Source organism: Xiphias gladius, chromosome 16 (genome assembly GCF_016859285.1).
Source record: "Xiphias gladius isolate SHS-SW01 ecotype Sanya breed wild chromosome 16, ASM1685928v1, whole genome shotgun sequence".
Classification (NCBI taxonomy): Eukaryota; Metazoa; Chordata; class Actinopteri; order Istiophoriformes; family Xiphiidae; genus Xiphias; species Xiphias gladius.
In genome coordinates this window covers 12,833,584-12,852,483 of record NC_053415.1, presented here as the reverse complement: position 1 = coordinate 12,852,483, position 18,900 = coordinate 12,833,584, and the positions used below count along the sequence as shown (strand labels likewise).

Sequence of the window (18,900 nt, the reverse complement as noted above, 5' to 3'; positions counted from 1 at the left end):
CTGTATAGACAATCATTACTAGAAAGGGGGTGGAACTGAAAAAAAGAGCAAAAGCATCTGTAAAAGTGTCTGTGTGTGTATGTGTGCGTGTGTGTGTGTGTGTGTGTGTGTGTGTGTGTGTGTGTGTGTGTGTATGTGTCATTACTTGTTTCCACATGGACACAATGACAGGCCAGCAGGCAGGTACAGGCATTATTGACCCAAATTACCAGGAGTAACTGCTTTGTGTTCACATGACAGACAGATATAAACTGTTGTTTCCATGACACACTACAACATCCTCCACTTCAATCCCATTTAAGAGCTCTCTGTAGTCCACAATGGTGCGCAGGCGAGCAGCAAAAGTGTCCCGGAAGAAACTTTTCTCATTTCTTTGAGGCAACACGCTTGCTAGTAAATGACTGCCTCAGTTATAGTGACAGACGTTTTCTCCCCTGGAAACATGCAACTAAACAGGCGCATGACAGAACCTTCATGACTACTTGAGTCAATAATAGAAGGAGTAAAAATATTAGTAATGAACTGCACTGGTCCAGACTTACTTTTCTTAAACATTCCGAGTACTTAAGGATCAGTGTGAATTCATTCTGAGTTTTTGGTGGTGAAATGCACTTTTTTACCTCCAAACTTTAAAAAAAAAAAAATCATTTAAAAAACAAATCTCCCTTGTTGTATATAGATTCAAATTGGGTAGACCCGTGATTAGAATTGATGATTTATCTTCCTAAATTCTCTTATGACAGTCTGACATCATCTCATCTTTGACAGGACTTCCTGCGCACTGTGGTTCTCATAAAGTATTGAAGTGCCATCTAGTGTCCCTTGTAAGAATGTGAAGTTACTTCCTACATTAAATTCTTACCAGAAAACTGTCTGCAAATGTATTATTATATTATTACTCAAACAACATGAAAAGGTGCACAGACACAGATCTGGGTTCTGCAGCTGTAATTAAGCAAACCATCCCTGGAACCGGCCGCTTTGTTATCCTTTGATGCCAAACACAATAGTTATTGTTCTCAGCATTGGATGACAGCATGTTGTGAAAGCATTATACCATATGGTTGTATTCTGTTTATTTTATGTAATTTTATCATTATTTATTTTGAGGTGCTCTCTGTGTCGACACCCATAGAGCCACCTGCTTCAAACCGTTTGCGCACCTTTCTGGAGATTTGGTGGAGTACTCTACTTTTTTACTAACTGTGTTACATTTGAGTTGTGCTCTATTTTTCCTCATCAAGATGAACGTTTTAGGCCTAACAGCGACATCTTGTGGTCAAACTCTGAACACTCATTAAAAGTGTAAGTCAAATTATTTTTCATCATTTCAGAGCGGCTTGAGCATTTTTCCAGGCACACGTTTTCTCCGGCAGATTTTTCTTCACTCCTCTTTCTCTTTTAAATTGAAACCGGGCTTTTGAACGAGGCTAACCAGGCAGAGCCGATTGCCGGCGGAGACTTGCGGAAGTTGTCGTTCCGGCGGCAGACGCGTGGAGTTGAATCCGGCGGGGTGTAGGACCCTGCAGACGTCTAATGAGAATCACATGATAGCGCTTTGGGCGTCGATGGTCATGTTGCTCCGCAGGGAAACAGGCATGCAGAGAGGAAGACAGAAAAAAACGCACCCGGCGGGCACGAAGGCGTGATGGTGCAGGAGTTATGAACTAGTATCAGGCCCAGTCGTCAAGGGAAGGCAGCGGACATGGCTGCTGGCGTCCTACTATTCGTTGCCGCGAACCTTGCCTGTTTATCTGTCCGTGGGAACCTGGTAAGACAGAAACAAAAGGTTGAATCATGTACTAATAGAAAAGTCACCTGATCACTCATAGGTCTTGTATCTCACTCGAGAAAATGCCATGCAGACTTCAACCCGTTGTAAAAATCCACTCCTTGCCTCTCAGAGCAGTCACCGTGCTATCTCTTGCAGGTCTCTGGAGAAAGAGCTTTCTCTATAGACTACAAAAACAACTGCTTCCTCAAAGATGGGAGGCCTTTTCAGTACATCTCAGGCAGCATCCACTACTCCAGAATCCCACGGTACTACTGGAAGGACCGGCTTGTGAAGATGTACATGAGTGGTCTCAATGCCATCCAAGTGTAAGCTGAAAACATACATACAGTATTGATGTATTTTGTCAGTGGGGATGTTCTCACTTTACCTTTCTGTAAAGGGGTTGACTACGTTCACTCTGCCTCCACACAGATATGTGCCCTGGAACTTCCATGAAGCAGTACAGGGGGTCCAGAGCTTCACAGGGGACAGAGATTTGGAGCATTTTTTGGATCTGGCCAATCAGACAGGTCTCCTGGTCATCCTGCGTCCAGGACCGTACATCTGTGCGGAATGGGAAATGGTGTTGAAAGTTAACGTTGCTTTGTTTATGTCAATATTTAAAGTCTAATCGGTAATTATTTTCATAACTAAGACAAGTAGTCAGACACGGTCACAAACGCTGTTTTTTTTTTTTGTTTTTTTTAAAGTTGTTCACAACATCACAGCCTAAACAGAACACAGTATTTACAAAAAAAATTATACAGTATCTTAAACCAAAAATTACAATGTGGCATTAAAGAATTTTTTTAAAAATTATCACCGTTGGTGCTACATTCAAGTATTCCGTTCAGGCAAACAAAAGATTTTTCAAAGTGGAGATTTACAATCATATACCTTTTCATATACTTGAAAATACAAATGGATGGATCTAACTGTGCATTCATTTTAGCAATTGTGCAAAAAAGTGACAAAGAGACTGTGACTGATAATATGATAACTTGCTTTGGCTATTAGTCACCTTGTTAAAAAATCAGAAACATGATCACCATCTGCTTCCTGTCAGTTTTCTTTCAGTGATGTTGTGCATTTGATAAAATCTACCACTTTCAATATATGTATTACTTGTTGATATCTTGTAAAAACAATCTGTTATTTCTTCCCAGGGTGGATTGCCAGCGTGGCTACTTCAGAAACCAAAGATTGTACTTCGCTCTGCTGACACAGGTATAACGTGCACCTGTGAATCTTTGTCTTTTTTTTCTTTTTTAGCATGTCACATTCTTAAATGTGACATGCTAATGATTTGTTTTCTTCTGCTCCAGATTATATGCAGGCAGTCAGCAACTGGCTTGCTGTTCTCCTCCCCAAAATGAAGCCCTGGCTCTATATCAACGGGGGTAATATCATTAGTGTCCAGGTAGTCTACTTATGGGTACATATAAAGTTTTTTATAGTTAGTGAAATGTTGGTTTGAATGAATCATTTCCCTTTATTGCAGGTGGAGAATGAATATGGAAGCTACTACGCTTGTGACTATAACTACATGCGTCACCTGCGGACTCTGTTCCGCTTCTTTCTTGGAGAAGACATAGTCCTGTTCACCACTGATGGAAACACAGACAAGGAAATGATGTGCGGGACTCTGCAAGGATTATATGCCACGGTAGACTTTGGCACAGGTGTGTTAAGGACATAATAGTATCTGCTAATCTGAAGTTGTTCATTCAGAAATTTGCAGTTTTTTTCCATTTCTTCCCTTATTCAGACACCAACATAACTGAAGCCTTTGACCGGCAAAGGAGGTTTGAACCTCGAGGCCCACTGGTTAGTTACGTGTGAATTCTTTTAATTATTTACATTCAGTAATTGCTGACACATCCAACTAAGGGTAGGATGGAAAAATGTTTTAAATGGCAATATAGGTGAACTCAGAGTTCTACACTGGCTGGTTGGACCACTGGGGAGATCAGCATGCCATGGTTGATGCTCAGAACATCAGCAGAATGCTAGGAGAAATGCTAACCATGGGGGCCAACGTCAACATGTATGTTTCTCCAAACTCTTAATCCTTCCAAGGTTTCCTCCTCTGTGTACAAATTTGGTTAAAGGATATGGCTGACGTTATGAAAAGACCAAAACCGGCAATGCATTAGTCCTTCTCTATGACCTTCCAGCCTCCCAAGTCCATGAATTCCTTTCTGAAGATATGAATCTAAAACTTTTTAGCAAACTTTACTAAAATAGGAGGAGACAGTACATTAACAGGAGGCTATTTTCAGCCGCGGATTAATACACATTGCTGTGCTATAAATACCCACTTGCTGCAATGTCTCAAAATAAACTACAGTGTCCATGTTCTTCATATTAAAATAACCTTTCACCAAGCGCAACAGTGTGGTTCATTAATGTGTCTTTAATTGTTTTTGGACAATATGGGAGGTCTATGGCACAGAGGAATAAGCTGTAAGAGGCTGGCTGCACGGACTGTCGGTCGGATCAATTTAATGCTGGTTGTGGTCTTTTAATGGGATTTGTTGACAATAGGAAAATTATCACCAGCCTCATCCTTTAAGATTCATCAATCACCAACTTGAGCTCCCAAGAGGTGAAAGTCACCTGTCTGTTTGATTAACAGTAGATTTCCCCAAAATAATACAGTCTACTCCTCTCTCTTCCCAGGTACATGTTTGAGGGAGGCACTAACTTTGGCTACTGGAATGGTGAAGTCCTTTGATTTCATAATCACTGTATGAGTTCTGGAGATAAAAGCTCAGCTTGTGGCGCAGTCATCTCTTTGTAACTCTCTGCTTTTCTCTCAAAGGTGCTGATCATGACACAAGGTTCCGCTCAGTGGTGACTAGTTATGATTATGACGCCCCATTGTCTGAGGCAGGAGACCCCACAGAGAAGCTGTTGGCCATCAGAGATGTCATAAAGGAGGTGCCACTGATTGAACTGCCACCCGCCCAGCTTGTTGTCCTGATTACACTTGTACATATGTCTGATCTAAGATTAATGAATCGCTGTTTCTCTACAGTTTAATGATATTCCTTTTGGACCCATGCCGCCAGCAACTCCCAAGTTTGCCTATGGCTTTGTGACTCTGAGAAAGGTAATACTCTATTATTTCAGGACAAGTTTTTAAATGTTTAAGATCACAAAAAAGTGGTTTATAATGAGCACAAGAGGCTGTTTGATGTTAAGAATGCAAAAACGTTTACAGGTTGGGAATATCAGTGGTCTGTTGAAAACCATTTCACCTCTGGGGCCAGTCAAATCTCAGAATCCTCTGACATTTGAAGAGATGAAACAGGTATGGTGTCTCTCTGAAGTCAACAACAGGGGAGGGACTAGTCTTGTAGTAACAGTAAACTTCCTGAAACATGGAGAATTTCCAGACTGTTGTTTCTACAACCTATCATGTCTATTGTGTTCAGTACTATGGATACATGCTGTATCAGACCACGCTGCCCCGGAACCTCTCAGAGCCCACGCCACTTATCTCTCCACTGAATGGGGTTCATGACCGTGCATATGTGTCTGTCAATGGGGTAAGCCTTTACGATGAACTTTTGTTTCCAGGTGTCTGATTTCCAGGTAATGTAAGGGGAAAAAAAATCACAGCTCAATGCCAAGCATGCTTGTTCATGTAATGCCATGTTGTGAAATTTCAAATTCTTGTTCAGTTATTTGTATTTTTTTATTGTTCATACTCATGATAAAGCATGCGTGTCTGTATGAACAGGTTTTCCAGGGCCTGTTGGAGAGAGACACAGTGCTGGTGATAAACATCACTGGACAGCAGGGGGACACTGTGGACATCCTTGTTGAGAACATGGGCAGGGTTAACTTTGGCAGCAAGATCAAGGACTACAAGGCAAGTCCATTCCCAAAGAGAGTAACGTTTTTCTGCCTATGCAGTCACTTCTTTAACGCTCATATTTTGTTGAGATTGTCTTTACTTCCACACTATTTGGGGGTCCACAGACCTCAATGCTTATGAAAACCTGGTCCCAAATAACGTGAACGATCATAAGGCGTTATTATACCAAATAAAAAATGTTTTCTTATTTCATATATTAAATGGGCTATACATCTATCCATCCAGCTACACTGCTTATCCTTTAAGGGTCGCAGGGGCCTGGAGCCAATCTGAGCCGACACTGGTTGAGAGGCTGGGTACACCCTGGTTAGGTCACCAGTCTATCACAGGGCTACATAAACAACTATATTCTTTTTGATTGTAAAAAATGATCCTCAAAGATTTTTTGAATGTTATCCTAGATATTGATATACTGCAGTAACAGAAATCCAGATCGATGACTGATCTGTAAAAGTACTTCAGCAATGGGGAAACTCTTCATATTTACACAAACAAAAAATAAAGATTGATAGAGCCATATTTAATATGGAGTAAGTACCGCAGACACTCATGTTAGACATAATAGGAAATACACATACCTTAAACTTCAGAATGACTTTGAAAAAAATGAGAGTACAAATGCTAGCTGGTAAACTGTGTGTGTACTGCAGGGTCTCTTGAGCAATCTGATCCTGGGTAAAGACAAACTGACTGACTGGATGATCTACCCTTTGGACATTGATGGAGCCATCGCTAATGGATGGCCTCATTCAGACAGTCAACAGTCCTTCGCTGCCGCTCAGAAAGAACCTTTAGCTGGACCGGCGTTCTACATGGGGACATTAAAGCCCAACGGCTTGGCTTGGGACACTTTTCTCAAGTTCACTTTATGGATGAAGGTAATTTGGATTTTTGCGCCAACACAATTAAATCCTGTGTGGGTTTACCTCATTATTCCAGGGGTAAAAATATTTGTATCCATTCTGATCTTAACATCATTCTTTTTTTTTTTTTTACATATATCAGGGTCAGATTTGGATTAATGGTGTGAACCTGGGACGATATTGGCCAAACAGGGGCCCACAACAGACCGTTTATATCCCAGGACCCTTGCTAAGCACCACCTTACCCAACAACATCACAGTGCTGGAGCTGGAGGGGGCACCAGCGCACTTAAGAGTTCTTTTTACAGACCGGGCTCAGCTCGGTGTCACTGCTGAACAGTCTTGACAGAGTGCACTGAGTTTTGTAGCACAACATTTTCTCAACATTCAGCTGGAGAAATGTTATATCCCTAAAGCTGTTAATGAACTCTGTACCAAGAAATCATTAAAAGGTTTGACTGAGGCAGAGCAGAATTAGTCCTCTGAACAATTCACCTGACGTGAGGAAATTGATCCAAAGGACAGTGCTTTGTACTGCACTGTTTCTGTGGCACCTTTATTCTTAATCACTTTATTTTTCAGTGTTTCATATAGAGCCAATTCTTTATCAGTCTCGATCCAGTTTAAACTGCTTTAACATTTGACACAGAAGCTTCACAGCCAAACAGTGATCCAGTGAATATTTTGTCTTTGACTTTTAATATTCATTGAGGCCTGTGGAAGAAATGACAGTGATCCATAAACAGTATTTCTCTTTTTGTTTTTATTGCATTTGCTTTTTTTTTTACGTTTCTCATAACTGCATATGCTGTGACTAAATTGTAAATTTCAAGGGTTTATTTCATTAATTTTTGAGACAGTATATTCATCCAATTGTCTAAGATCATCTGCATAATAAAATTATATTTGAAATGTGTGTTCAGACTTGAAAATTTAACTAGCACATTGGCAAGACACAGAGTTGCTAGTGTCTATACATGGCTGCACAAATTCACTTGTACTTTTCATGAGGTAGCTTCCTTCCAACTAAAAATTTCCACACCGGTGTTAGGTCTTGCCTGCAGGAGTATTCGCTTTTCGATGTGCTTGGACACAGCGAGGGGTGCAGAACGAATACTCCAGGTATTGAAATGGGATCTTCCCCAGCAGAGACTCCCCACAGAACCAGCACCTCCTGTTGACAAAGACAAATCAACACAAAAGCACACTGAACTTCAATCACTGAACTACACTGTGACGAAGTTCAATGAGAGAATAGCTCTTGGGGGGGGGGTCTTACTTGATGTTACAGAGGCTGACTCCTGTTGCAGCTACCTGCTCCGCTAACCTTTTCTCTGCTGCCAGAGCTCTCTATAATCAACAAGCAAACAGTGAACATTTCTAAAAACCTTTAAAAGAAAACAATTACTTGAATATCAGTGATCAAATGCCAATTAACTCACCTTTTCGCGATCAGTCAGCGATGCAAACCTCTTCTTTTCCTCTGCCTCCAACTCTTGTTTCCTCTTCTCCTCCTTCTGCTCTTTTTCTCGCTGTTTTCTCAGTGCCTTTTGAGCCTTTTTCTTCTCTGTCTTTTTGGATTCAATCTCTGCTGTCAGTGGCCCAGGCACCTTGAGTTGCACAGGTGTAAACCATAAGTGCTCTGCTTGTATTTAATAGGATACATGTTAGAAGTTAGACTGTCAACTCCTACCTGTGCCTTGCTGTAGTCATATTTGTCAGGATTCTCACCCATGTATTTACGAAAGACATTCCTTGTGTCTTTGTCAGGGGCAACAATATACGGGGTCTGTCCTTTGTTATCCCTGTAAAGGAATATTGCAGAAATACCGCTCACATTTGGGCAAAGGTTCATTGCATTTACTGGAATTGCTTCAAATTATCACACTGAAATTTTATTTTTACTAAAGTTGCCTTTACTATTTTTTCATACCTGCAGGCTGGGTCTGCTCCTGCATCGAGGAGCAGCCTGACCACTGCCTTTTGTGCAGCTGCTGATGCAACATGCAGCAACGTGAACCCTGATGAGTCTATGGGCTTATTGAGGAGAGTCAGAGGACTTGGTGCATCAGATGTGTTGCTCTCCGACAGCTCTCGACTCTCTGCCGTTTCTCCAAGTAGCTCCAGGAGTCTACTTAGAGTGACCACATCCCCAACCTTGCAGGCTGTAAAGAGGGCATCCCTCAGGCCATACTCCCATGACTCATCGACAGTTTCTACAATGACACAGAAAGCTAAATAATGAGTTTTGAGAGTGAGAAACAGGTGCGATACAATGAACAATAGCAAGGAACAAGCCCTTACTCACCTTCCAGTTGTTTCTTGCTCTGTGCTTTCCCCTTCCTCTTGTGCTTTGATTGTGTTGCTCGAGGGGCGTCTCCTGCTGGTGTAGCCTCCGGCACCTCCTCTTCTTGATTGTCTGCTTCTGTGTTACTCAATCCTGTCACAGATGGATAAGAAATTTCATAAACCTTGCAGAACATTTATGTGAGAAATAAGCATTCTTTGGGTTCTTAAAATGTAGCTATAGCCACCTATGTCATGAAACACTGGACTGGACCTAGTCTCATTTTGCACTTTGGCTTCCTCCTTCTTTCTCCTCCTCCTCCTCCTGTGCCTGGAGGGATTTATTTCATACTCCCTGAGGTCCAGGGTTCCTAATGTCAGCTCCACCATCTCCAGCTGGATCTCTCCACCCTCTTCTTTATCTGAGCTATCATGGTTTTCTTCTGCTGAAGCCAAAAATAAAGGAATTGGACTGTAATACCAAATTTCATGGTAAAATAACTGAGTTGAAACAGCAATTTTCACCTAATTTTAGTAAGATATGTTTTGCCATGATATTTTATCTACATAGAGTGTAAATGAAGAGTGTATATTTAAACTTCTTCAACTTACTTTGCTCATGATCAGTGTTTTTTTGTGCTAATGGCTTGACAGTTTTTTTCCATGCCTTCTTAGACTGACTGAAGACTGTAGACATGTCTGTGTCTCTTCCTGCAATGAGATATTTTTGATTATACCCTGGCTGTATGACAATGAGCAGACAACATGCTATTACTCCAAATATGTTATTCAGCTTACCATAAACATGAACGGTGGAAAGCACCTCATGTACCCTCTGTACCTCTCGAAAAGTTGCCCTGCGTGTGGCGAAGGGGAGTGTACGGATCCTGGGGTCTTTTTTGTCAAGGGGAGCTGCCCGACCACCAAAAAAGATGGTCTTGTTATAGCTAGGGGCTCGTACAAATATTGCAGAGGCCTCCTTCAAGTATTCAGTCCAGGTTACCAATAGATCCTGGATGTCCTGCAAAAGGTTACAGAAGTGTTTGTGTATGAAGAAACTGTACACGAATAACTTAATACCTCACCTTATGAATGAGATTCATTGACAAGAAAAAGTTAGGAAGAATTCAGCCACACTCCTAAGACCAAATACATTTACATTTTACATTAATTACTTTGTAAATCTAGAATCGGATTTACTCTTGTAACAATAACAAGAGAAGTATGTGTTTAAAATGACAGTAGTTGCTGTCCAGTTTTTGGAGTTGTCTTCTGACAATACGCAATTGCTCACTCAACTTTGCCTTTTGGAATAAGCAACCCTTACACAGAGCCCAAGTGTTTTTGCGATTAAGCAGCCCTTGCGCTCTGTGGTTGCACCAGCATACTCTTACAAGAGCAAAAAAAAACAAAAACAAAAAAACAGCCACATTAGGAGCAGGATGACTGCCCTGACAGAAATTTTAACTTGTACTGGAGAGAAATGAATGCAATTCAACAGAGGACCTTTAACAGTGTTATGTGGATCGTTAGCTCTTATTAATGAACAATAGCCTTAAGCTTATTTTGGCCTTTTTTGTTGGTAGTCTGTAAATAAAATAGAGCTATTCCTGGCTATCACTGAAAGAGCAAAATGACAGTGCAGCTAAATGGACTGTAATCTTGCCTTGACTAGCGCTGCCTCATTGTGTCGCCTCAGAGCAGCTCCTGCAGACTTTGGTGCGTGACCGCGGTTCTGAGAGTCCCTGAGTCCTTGAGCGGTGCCTCGCTTTGCTCTCACTGTGTATCGGTGAAAAGTCTTGTGCTGAAGGACTTCTTTTCTGTAACACATATACAATATGTTGGGGACATGCTTATAAACCACTGTGCTGGCTGTCCTATTATTCTTACACCTCCACTCATAAGTTGTGATCTGAAGTGCTGACCAAAAAACAAGCAAATAAAAAAAAGAAAATATAAAAAAAAAAAACTGTCTACTCACCCTTGAAAGACAGCACCAGCAAAGTGGCCTCCACCTGTCATGAGAACAACCCACACAGTCTTCTTACTTATGGCCATTAGGGAGGATCCTATATCCTGCTCATCATCTGACTGAAATATTACAGGAACAGAATATGAAATTAGCATAAAAACAAAAGTTGTGTTAACACATAGATTACACACTGTACTGTATTCTATAGGCTGAGCCTCACCTTCCCCTGCAGAATGCAGCGGTAGACTGACACATACTGTCCTGTTGAGTTCTGGAAAACAGCCTTGCTGGAGAGCCGGCCGGTAATTAAACTGGTTTCAAGGGAGCTCTCATCCGTGCCAGTCGCATTGCTGCTTGTTCCCCCGCCGTCACTATATGAGTTTTCTTCCTCCGAATCAGAATCTGAGCCTGAGATACTTGACATGTCCCCTGTAAAGTGATAACTGAAAATCAATTACCTGTTACAATCACTTCTTCCACCTGTTAAACTCTGTGCTAAATGTGTGTGGGTTTTCCTCACCAGCTCCAGTCTTCCTCTCAAACTCCTCGACAGTGACTGGTGGCAATCCTGCCATTTTTTGCCTCAAGTTGAAGCGATGCCAGTCGAGCTTGTAGTGCTCCATCTGAAATGTAGAGAAATGGTGACCCAGAGTCATGAGCAGCCTTCTTCACATCAACAGGTCTTTGCCGGCCGAACAGAGAAGTGTTGGATGATCACCTGTTCCTCACGATTAATAAAGGTGCACCTGCAGGCTGAGCAGACCATCTTGTCTGACACCTCCCGAGCCAGGCCGCACTCCCACTGTCTGTCATCCTCTGGGCATTCATCTTCCAACCCTGTGTGGACGGCTAGGTTTCAAACAAGACAGAAAATTAAGGGTACTGTCTTTACTACAGTCATGAACCTACAGCTACAGTTCATACATACCTTGTGAGGCTGGCTCGGTGTTGACATGCTGCTTCAGGACGGGCTTCGCTTCTCGCAGTCCCGTCAAAGCCTCATCTTTTGGGCACAAATCAAAGATGGAGCGGTTGTCGGCAGAAGTCGTCATTGTCGCCGTGGTTTGTTCGTTTTTTAATTATTATTTTTTCTATCTCTTGACCTGTTAGGAGATTAGAAACAGAGAACCCTACGTTATGTTTGGTGCTATTCAAAACAATCGGTTTCGTTCGGAAACATCCACAATAATTAACCACACTAGTCTGTTTTTAACAAATTACTCAAACCCCTCTTTGTGTTCGACATGACACCATTACAGCCACGAGCTCTCAACAACGTACAAACCAATCTTACTCTATTATATGAGCTAATGTTATCTTAGCCGATGTACACTTGGCCATACGCGTCCTTTTGAACGACACGTGTAATAGTGAATAGCGCTGACTATTATCTTTATTAAACGGCTTTGCTGTTTTCTCTCTTCTCCAACTTGCTGATAAGTATATGGCATATATTGGAACTTACAATTAACTAACTTAAAAATAGCAACTTACCATAAAATAATGTCTCACACGGCTGCGTTGACGTTTTTTTTTTTTTTTACCCAACTGCTTCCTCCCGACATACTACGGAAGCCCCAAAACGTCAAGAACACCTCAATGAGAAGACGTTCGCAGGTTGCAAAGAAGCCCATGTTTCCTAAACCACTGAAAGCACATTAATCAAACGTTTAAAAGGTTTAACTGGCACTTTGTGTGATTATACGTACATCATATATGCTATTATACTTCAGAGGGGAATGCTGCACATTTTACTATAACGCTTTACCCACGGTTTTGATTACTCAGTATCATAGAGCAACATATGTCAATGAACTCTAATCTGAGCAGTAAGGGCATAGACTTCATGATTAATAAGTAACAGTAAAATTATTTCTATGTATATTAAATAAACATTGTACGTTTTCTTTGACTTCAATCAGTTGATACAATAAGTTAAATATAATTTATCTGGCATTTCCCTTTTACTGGCTTTTCAATTTCAACTTTCCCACCTGAATATTTCCTTGGTTTATTCATGTAAATATTTTCCATTTTGCCATTTGCTTTTATAATAAAGAGTGTGTCAAGTTTATACATATGTGTCTTTATATATACATAGTTGATGTATGTACACAATTGCAAGGCTGTATGGTTTTATATATCAACCTTTCCAATAGTAAAATTATATTGGGTGTGTCTCGAATTGATGGGGAGTTTTCCCAATACATCACTGGCCAATTATATGGCACCTGAGCTGTTGGCTATTAAGTCAAAGTATTTCTGGGACAATATCAAGTCAAACATTTTATTAGGTGCAACAAAATACATACAAAATCAATTTTTAAGATTAGATGAAACACAAGATTAAAACAAATTTACCTGTAATCTACAAAACAAACTTTAAATAATTGATTCACTTGGATTTGCTTTGATTTCGCTTTGATTTTCTGGTTGGTGCGTGGAGCAAAGCCTCTGCTGTTTGCAAAGAAAAACAAAGCATATTACAAACTGTATCAAATATGAGTTTACCAGGATGTAGACATCCTCCATAAAACTCTTACCAGCAGCCATACTGCGAGCCTTGGCCTCTGTCAGACGCTGTTTCACCTCCAAAATTTCAGCAGCAAGGCTTCTCGCCTTGTTCGTGAAACGCTCACTCCTCTCCTGTAAATCGCTCTTTAGGTTTCTGAAACATAATGAACGTATAGTGCAGGTTTGCGAGTTTATATCTTCTTTCGCTGTGAACACAGCACAGTACCCTACCTGTCTTCAGAGGCTTGACCATTCAGTTGTTCAGAAAGACGCCTTTCCTCTTGCAGTATATGACCCAGTTGCTGTAACACATCGACAACTTCGCTTTTTTCCATCATCAACTCAACCCTCCGCTCAGTTTCCCTGGTGCTGCAAGCGAGAGCAGAACTCATAAGACATTTAACAACTGCACGAAGGTCAACGCGCCTCAATATCACCCTCTTTCCTCAAAGGGCAACACACTGTAGCTTTTAAACATAAGAGGTCCCGTATGAAAGGTAGCTGTGTCTCTAGCATATTGCATATCACCAGCGATATGGGTGCTCAAGCTGGTGTCTACTACTTATAAATCACACTTGACCAACAAATAAATTGACTTCAAGCTTGCCTTGCAACTCATCTTGACTTTTGACTTGTTGATAACAACTTACAGTTAGGGAGAGTCTGACTATTTCTGCCAAAGCAGACTTTCGACTTACCACCTCCCCTACAGCTGTTTGTGGTGGTAGCCTTGAGCTAATGTCACTGCTGTTACAATACAGATGCATCGGCTGCTCCTTAATGTTGGTCAAACAGTGCTTCTTTGTACTTGTACTCGACTATTTGATCCTAGCTGATTAATTAATTTAAGTGCTGTCATGGCCAAGCAAAGTGCTTTCCTTTCAACGATTGGTCTTTGCTGTTAAGTTAAAAGGTGCTTTGCTGATACTGTTCAATGACAAAATTCTTTCAGTTGTATAATACTTCAAGTAAGTTATTTTGATTTTATTATTTTAAAAATCGACAGGTGCCCTTATACATGCCAGTGATTAAAGATAATTCGTGTGTAGCGCCCCTGCCAATGAAAATCTCTTGCATATTATTAGATGGTTTTTAATTTGCCACAAGGAGGGCTAGGTGGAAAACAATAGAGCCTGGAGGGCTGCTTCTTCCTTTCGGGTTAGGTCAACTGAAAAAAATAACCTGGCCAAGCGAGTCAGTGGTTCGTATGAACGAACATAAAATCTGTATTGTTTAACCGGAATTCACACATTGGCCGAACCGAGCAGAACAAATTAACGTTCAAAATCCACAACCACCGGCGTTAAGTTGCATCTGCAGTAACACAGAGGGGACACAGGTTCTGACAAAACAGTTTTTTTTTGTTTTTTTACGTTCCAAACATAAGTTCCACTTAGTTATAAGTTATACAAACTAAGTAATAATGGTACCACTGAATTATCTCTTCCTCAACACGCAGTCTTTGCTGTTGGACGTCCTCCAGTTTGCGGCCGTTGTCGTGGATGGCACGCTGCCGCTCTCTGATCTGCTCCTACAAGTGAACGAGAGCAATTACAACGTTAGCATAGCGTGACTCCGTTTGCTATCGAGAAGTTAACGCTCGCTCGAATGTAGGCGAGCTGTCGGAGAAGTTTCTTTAGTTATTTTCCACCGATAATTTGTAGGTTTTTTTAATTAATGTACTTAGCTGCAGCCGCCGACAGCAAGCCTGGCAAATTTAGCTTGCTAGCTAGGTGGTTACCGTTAGCGAATGTTGACATCAACCTACCGTAAAATCTTCATGTTGAATCTGAAGTTTAAGGCCAGAAAACGGGGTCATGATATCTCGTTTTTCTAAAGTATCAGGATTTGCCGACCTGCTTCACTGAGATCAAACTTCTCACTCGTGTGCGTACGGTGTCGGTCTCAGCGGCTTTATATTAAGCGTTTCCGGCGTCGCAGTCAGAGCCCGGATAGCTCAGTCGGTAGAGCATCAGACTTTTAATCTGAGGGTCCAGGGTTCAAGTCCCTGTTCGGGCGTTGATGTTTTCCTCTTTTCACAAAACACAGACAACAAGAATATGTGTTTCACATATATGTTTTTTTTTTGCGACGGTTACATATCATTGGTTATGACTAGCGTAACACTGCTTGGTAATCTTAACAGTAAAACAGTACTCCTGGTAAATGTATAATACATCCAAAGCCTAAAATTGCCCCAAACCTGTGCCAAACATTATACCGTTTAATTTAAACCTAGTCATTGAAGTGGAGCTGTTATTACACACAGTGAGACCTCACATTATCCTCCTGTTGGAGTTGTTGTTTATGAAAGAATCTAACTAATTTGGGGATTAAACTCACTCACAAACAAATAACAGCAACCCTGTAATTTACCTGAGATAATCATGGGTATTATCTCAGGACAGTGATTGGGAACGCATATAAAGCTAGGTGTTAGTGCAGGTAAAATGGCACCGCTGAAGACATACTGTATCTTACCAGCAGAGATGGACCGGATTATCCTCTTGTGCATGGTTTCCACCTGTCTCTCAGTTGTACATACCCAGGTAAATATGCTTGGAATTGGAGTGGGGCTGCAATTTTAACAAGTTCAACAACAGCTTGCAGCTGAATTGCAAACAACTTTGTCTTTTTTGCAGAAATTTTTGTTCAGCCCAAAATGGGGCCCCATTGGTTATAAAGGTAAATGCAATTTGGATTTGATCAAAATGTAGATGTAAGTGTGACTGTTTTAAAAGCACACACACTGACTAACAACTCAACTTCTTTTTAAGCGCGTGAAGAGCACGATGATGGGACAGCAATGGATGAAATCATTAAAGCTAATGAGTTCCAAGGTAAGTTGCAAATAATTTACTTCAATTCAGTTGCAGTTTACACAACATACTGTAACAGATGAGCTCCGGTTGTCCAGTTTAGAATGATTTAATTTCCCCTGATGTCTGTCTCAGCTTCCCGAATCATTGATGGCATTACTAGTCTCAGAGAGGGAGACATTGCTGTATCTGCTGGAAGGCGCTCCAAAGTCTGCTTTGCAAGGAGCTGCCTCTGGTCTAAGTCAGTGGATGGACATGTCTACGTTGCATACAGGCTCTCACCTGAATACTGTATGTTTTTTAGTTTTCAAAATTTAATGAAATGCAATACTTTAAAGTCTACTCATTTTTAAGACTCACCCACATGGTTTTCAGTGATTCATAAATTGTTTCTGCCCTCTCCATTATGTCCCAACCAATGAACAGCTGAAATGGAGACAAAGCTGATAAAGAAAGGGATGGAGAACATAGAGAAAGGTACCTGTGTGCGGTTTGTTCCTCGGACTCACCAGCGAGACTACATCGACATCCAGCCAAAGTCTGGGTGAGAGCCTTTGCCGGGAAAGTTTGATTCCATATTGTGGTAGTCTTTGTTTTAATAATGTTGCTCCTTAGGCAAAATGTTTTTTCTGTGTGGAGGAGATGTGTAATGCAGACTTGAGTAGCAGCAATTATAAGAAATATGAGTAGAGTTAGTCAAGGAAGTGTTTTTCTTTGAGTTTTTCTAATCATATGCTTTGTGTCTGGGTGCGTGCTTGTTAATCCAGGTGTTGGTCCTACCTTGGTTCCCGTGGTGGAAGACAGACCATATCTCTCCAGAGCCCTGACTGCCTCCAGGTTGGAGTGATTTCCCATGAATTCATGCACGCCCTGGGCTTTGTGCACGAGCAGTCTCGCTTTGACCGGGACAACTATGTCACCATCATGTGGCCAAACATTTGGAGGGGTAATTTCAAAGGGGCGGGAAGGGGGGTGGCATTGGGGAGTGAGATCTCCACCAACGGTAAATTAAAGAATGTTTATAGTTAATTGTATTTCTATACCAATTTTCAGACCGAAGATGTGAAATTCTATACATTGTATAACAAAGCAAAACGAAAACAAAAAAAACTTGAACTAATGCTTACAAGTAAGTATAAAAAATATTTTCCAATTTCCAACAGATCGTTTGAGGAATTTTGAGAAATTCAAGACTGACATTCTGGACTTACCGTATGACTATGGCTCAATCATGCACTTTGGGATGTAAGTAATTTAACTTTGACTTAGATCACTGAATAATCTTGTGATATTATTGATGCATTATAATCTAGCATGTATACATGTTTAGGTTTGCCTACTCTCAGGATGGGGAGCCAACCATCATTCCTAAGAACAGCAAAGACATAAAGCTGGGCCAGGCATCGACTCTCAGCCACATTGACAAGCTGAAAATCAACAAGCTTTATAAATGCAGTTGGTACCAAACATCCTTAACTAACCTCCAGCAATTATTTCAGAAATGGACTATGACGCAAAATGGGCAAATAATTCTAGAGATGTCCCTCACTGTCAAATGTTTGATTACTTTCTGTGTCTCTCCGCAGGTGACAAGGATGATTAATAACCAAACTGAGTGGAGGGGAAACAGGAGTGTACTGGAAGCAACTAAAATAAATTGATATTAAATCATGGAAACAATTTCAATAAAGATTGATTCACACTTTCTACCAGCATTTCCCCCTTGTACATGCAATTGTGTGAGCCTAAACAAGATGTGTTGCTTATTTTTAGAAGGCTGAGAAAGTTATAATGAAACTGATGTGTGAGAGGAAGAAAAGAAGGCTAACACTAACATTCGTCATAGCTTAGTTTGAAGTGGTCATCCAAGTGTCACTGTCTAACCTATATATACAACGTAAGCCTTTTCATAAAGCAGTCAGAGATGACTTGAGTGGTGAAGAAAATGTATTCCTTTTTGCATGCATACATAACACTAGAGTAAAATAAAGTATTTGAAGTATTGCAACATGGGTCATGTGAACACATAAGCAAGAGGAATAGTTATCAGTTTTAATCAGACGAAGACTAAAGAAAGCACTCACCTGGATTAATAAAGAACCAGTTTGTGATATGACAGGACATGTAAGGATCCATAATTGAAACCATGCACCCTTAACTCCAATACAGAAATTTTATAGTACTAATGTTCTTGCAGTAGCTACGGAGGAAAGATTGAATAAACTGCTACCAAATTAAATTCCTCCTTCCCCCCTTCCCTTCCCGCCCCTTGATAAAAATAGAAATAATATTGGAAGAAGGATAAGGGTTTTTTTCTAATATATATATATTTACCTATGTGACAAAATGATTGTTGTCAAGACAGTTATCAACCAAGTTTATCACAAAATCACTGGTTGCCACTTCAGTCAGACACAAATTGCTGGTCTGTTGAACTGGGTGGACTCAGTTATTCTCCTGATACCAACTGCTGAGTTGTAGCACATCCAGCAACAAAACACCTTTAAGTGTCTAATTTCTGAAAGTGCTGAATCTTAACATGCGATAAGTACAGGGCACGAGTGAAGGTCAGCGCCGGGACCACCTGTTATGGCTCAACAGTGGACTTGAGTAAATTACATAGACTGGATGATGAGGGGTCTTAATCATGCTTCATCACAGAACATGTGCCCAATCAGTACAGAGCGCATCAGGAGAAGCGGGTATATAGAGTCAGTGGCGGTGAGGAGTTCATTTAGCTGTTGCATTGGAAGACCGCGGACTGAAACTTGTATACCAGTCTGAAA

General features: G+C 40.9%; 3 protein-coding genes and 1 non-coding gene across 9 annotated transcripts; 3 read left to right on the top strand and 1 right to left on the bottom strand.

Annotated features, from left to right (window-relative positions):
* The first annotated feature begins 1,550 nt into the window (after positions 1-1,550).
* On the top strand, positions 1,551-7,230 carry glb1l (galactosidase, beta 1-like). Of its 2 annotated transcripts, XR_005709099.1 has the most exons (17): positions 1,551-1,771; positions 1,931-2,100; positions 2,207-2,357; positions 2,941-3,001; positions 3,100-3,194; positions 3,276-3,456; positions 3,543-3,601; positions 3,700-3,821; positions 4,457-4,497; positions 4,599-4,717; positions 4,815-4,889; positions 5,001-5,090; positions 5,215-5,328; positions 5,523-5,654; positions 6,311-6,538; positions 6,666-6,975; positions 7,044-7,230. XR_005709099.1 is itself a non-coding variant. In XM_040148457.1 (16 exons), the coding sequence occupies exons 1-16, from the start codon at positions 1,706-1,708 to the stop codon at positions 6,867-6,869; spliced, it is 1,908 nt and encodes a 635-aa protein (XP_040004391.1). In that variant the 5' UTR covers positions 1,551-1,705; the 3' UTR covers positions 6,870-7,230. The 2 variants fall into 2 exon arrangements, 1 of the variants encoding a protein (XP_040004391.1); XM_040148457.1 differs by having other exon boundaries at positions 6,666-7,230.
* A 36-nt stretch (positions 7,231-7,266) lies between these two features.
* ankzf1 (ankyrin repeat and zinc finger peptidyl tRNA hydrolase 1) lies at positions 7,267-12,354 on the bottom strand. 2 transcript variants are annotated; one of them, XM_040148454.1, is made up of 16 exons: positions 12,276-12,354; positions 11,710-11,884; positions 11,500-11,630; positions 11,302-11,404; positions 11,002-11,210; positions 10,791-10,900; positions 10,476-10,629; positions 9,608-9,830; positions 9,422-9,520; positions 9,058-9,255; positions 8,832-8,963; positions 8,457-8,739; positions 8,217-8,328; positions 7,966-8,133; positions 7,803-7,873; positions 7,267-7,697 (listed from the first exon to the last, which is right to left on the bottom strand). In XM_040148454.1, the coding sequence occupies exons 2-16, from the start codon at positions 11,831-11,833 to the stop codon at positions 7,571-7,573; spliced, it is 2,244 nt and encodes a 747-aa protein (XP_040004388.1). In that variant the 5' UTR covers positions 11,834-11,884; positions 12,276-12,354; the 3' UTR covers positions 7,267-7,570. The 2 variants fall into 2 exon arrangements, with proteins under 2 accessions (XP_040004388.1, XP_040004389.1); XM_040148455.1 differs by having other exon boundaries at positions 9,058-9,252.
* A 1,834-nt stretch (positions 12,355-14,188) lies between these two features.
* Positions 14,189-17,787, top strand: LOC120801569 (low choriolytic enzyme). 4 transcript variants are annotated; one of them, XM_040148709.1, is made up of 10 exons: positions 14,189-14,263; positions 15,783-15,844; positions 15,938-15,980; positions 16,073-16,135; positions 16,250-16,405; positions 16,541-16,658; positions 16,882-17,117; positions 17,278-17,359; positions 17,445-17,573; positions 17,701-17,787. In XM_040148709.1, exons 1-10 carry the CDS (start codon positions 14,230-14,232, stop codon positions 17,702-17,704), a joined length of 927 nt encoding a protein of 308 aa, XP_040004643.1. In that variant the 5' UTR covers positions 14,189-14,229; the 3' UTR covers positions 17,705-17,787. The 4 variants fall into 4 exon arrangements, with proteins under 4 accessions (XP_040004643.1, XP_040004645.1, XP_040004642.1 ...); XM_040148711.1 differs by having other exon boundaries at positions 16,882-17,060; positions 17,445-17,569; positions 17,701-17,762; XM_040148708.1 differs by having other exon boundaries at positions 17,445-17,569; positions 17,701-17,762.
* On the top strand, positions 15,242-15,314 carry trnak-uuu. The gene has a single exon. It is a non-coding gene; the product is annotated as a tRNA-Lys (tRNA).
* Positions 17,788-18,900: the final 1,113 nt, after the last annotated feature.

What these genes read in the sequence shown, in the direction of transcription:
- glb1l (XM_040148457.1), top strand. Translation starts at nt 1,706, where the DNA reads ATGGCTGCTGGCGTCCTACTATTCGTTGCCGCGAACCTTGCCTGTTTA. An exon ending in TATCTGTCCGTGGGAACCTG is followed by an intron (nt 1,772 to 1,930) that starts GTAAGACAGAAA and finishes TATCTCTTGCAG; the next exon opens with GTCTCTGGAGAAAGAGCTTT. An exon ending in ATGGGGGCCAACGTCAACAT is followed by an intron (nt 3,822 to 4,456) that starts GTATGTTTCTCC and finishes CTCTCTTCCCAG; the next exon opens with GTACATGTTTGAGGGAGGCA.
- ankzf1 (XM_040148454.1), bottom strand. Translation starts at nt 11,833, where the DNA reads ATGACGACTTCTGCCGACAACCGCTCCATCTTTGATTTGTGCCCAAAA. An exon ending in TTCCACCGTTCATGTTTATG is followed by an intron (nt 9,521 to 9,607) that starts GTAAGCTGAATA and finishes ATCTCATTGCAG; the next exon opens with GAAGAGACACAGACATGTCT. An exon ending in GAGCAAGAAACAACTGGAAG is followed by an intron (nt 8,740 to 8,831) that starts GTGAGTAAGGGC and finishes GTGTCATTGTAG; the next exon opens with AAACTGTCGATGAGTCATGG.
- LOC120801569 (XM_040148708.1), top strand. Translation starts at nt 14,230, where the DNA reads ATGACAAAATTCTTTCAGTTGTATAATACTTCAA. An exon ending in TAAAGCTAATGAGTTCCAAG is followed by an intron (nt 16,136 to 16,249) that starts GTAAGTTGCAAA and finishes TGTCTGTCTCAG; the next exon opens with CTTCCCGAATCATTGATGGC. An exon ending in GAGTGAGATCTCCACCAACG is followed by an intron (nt 17,118 to 17,277) that starts GTAAATTAAAGA and finishes AATTTCCAACAG; the next exon opens with ATCGTTTGAGGAATTTTGAG.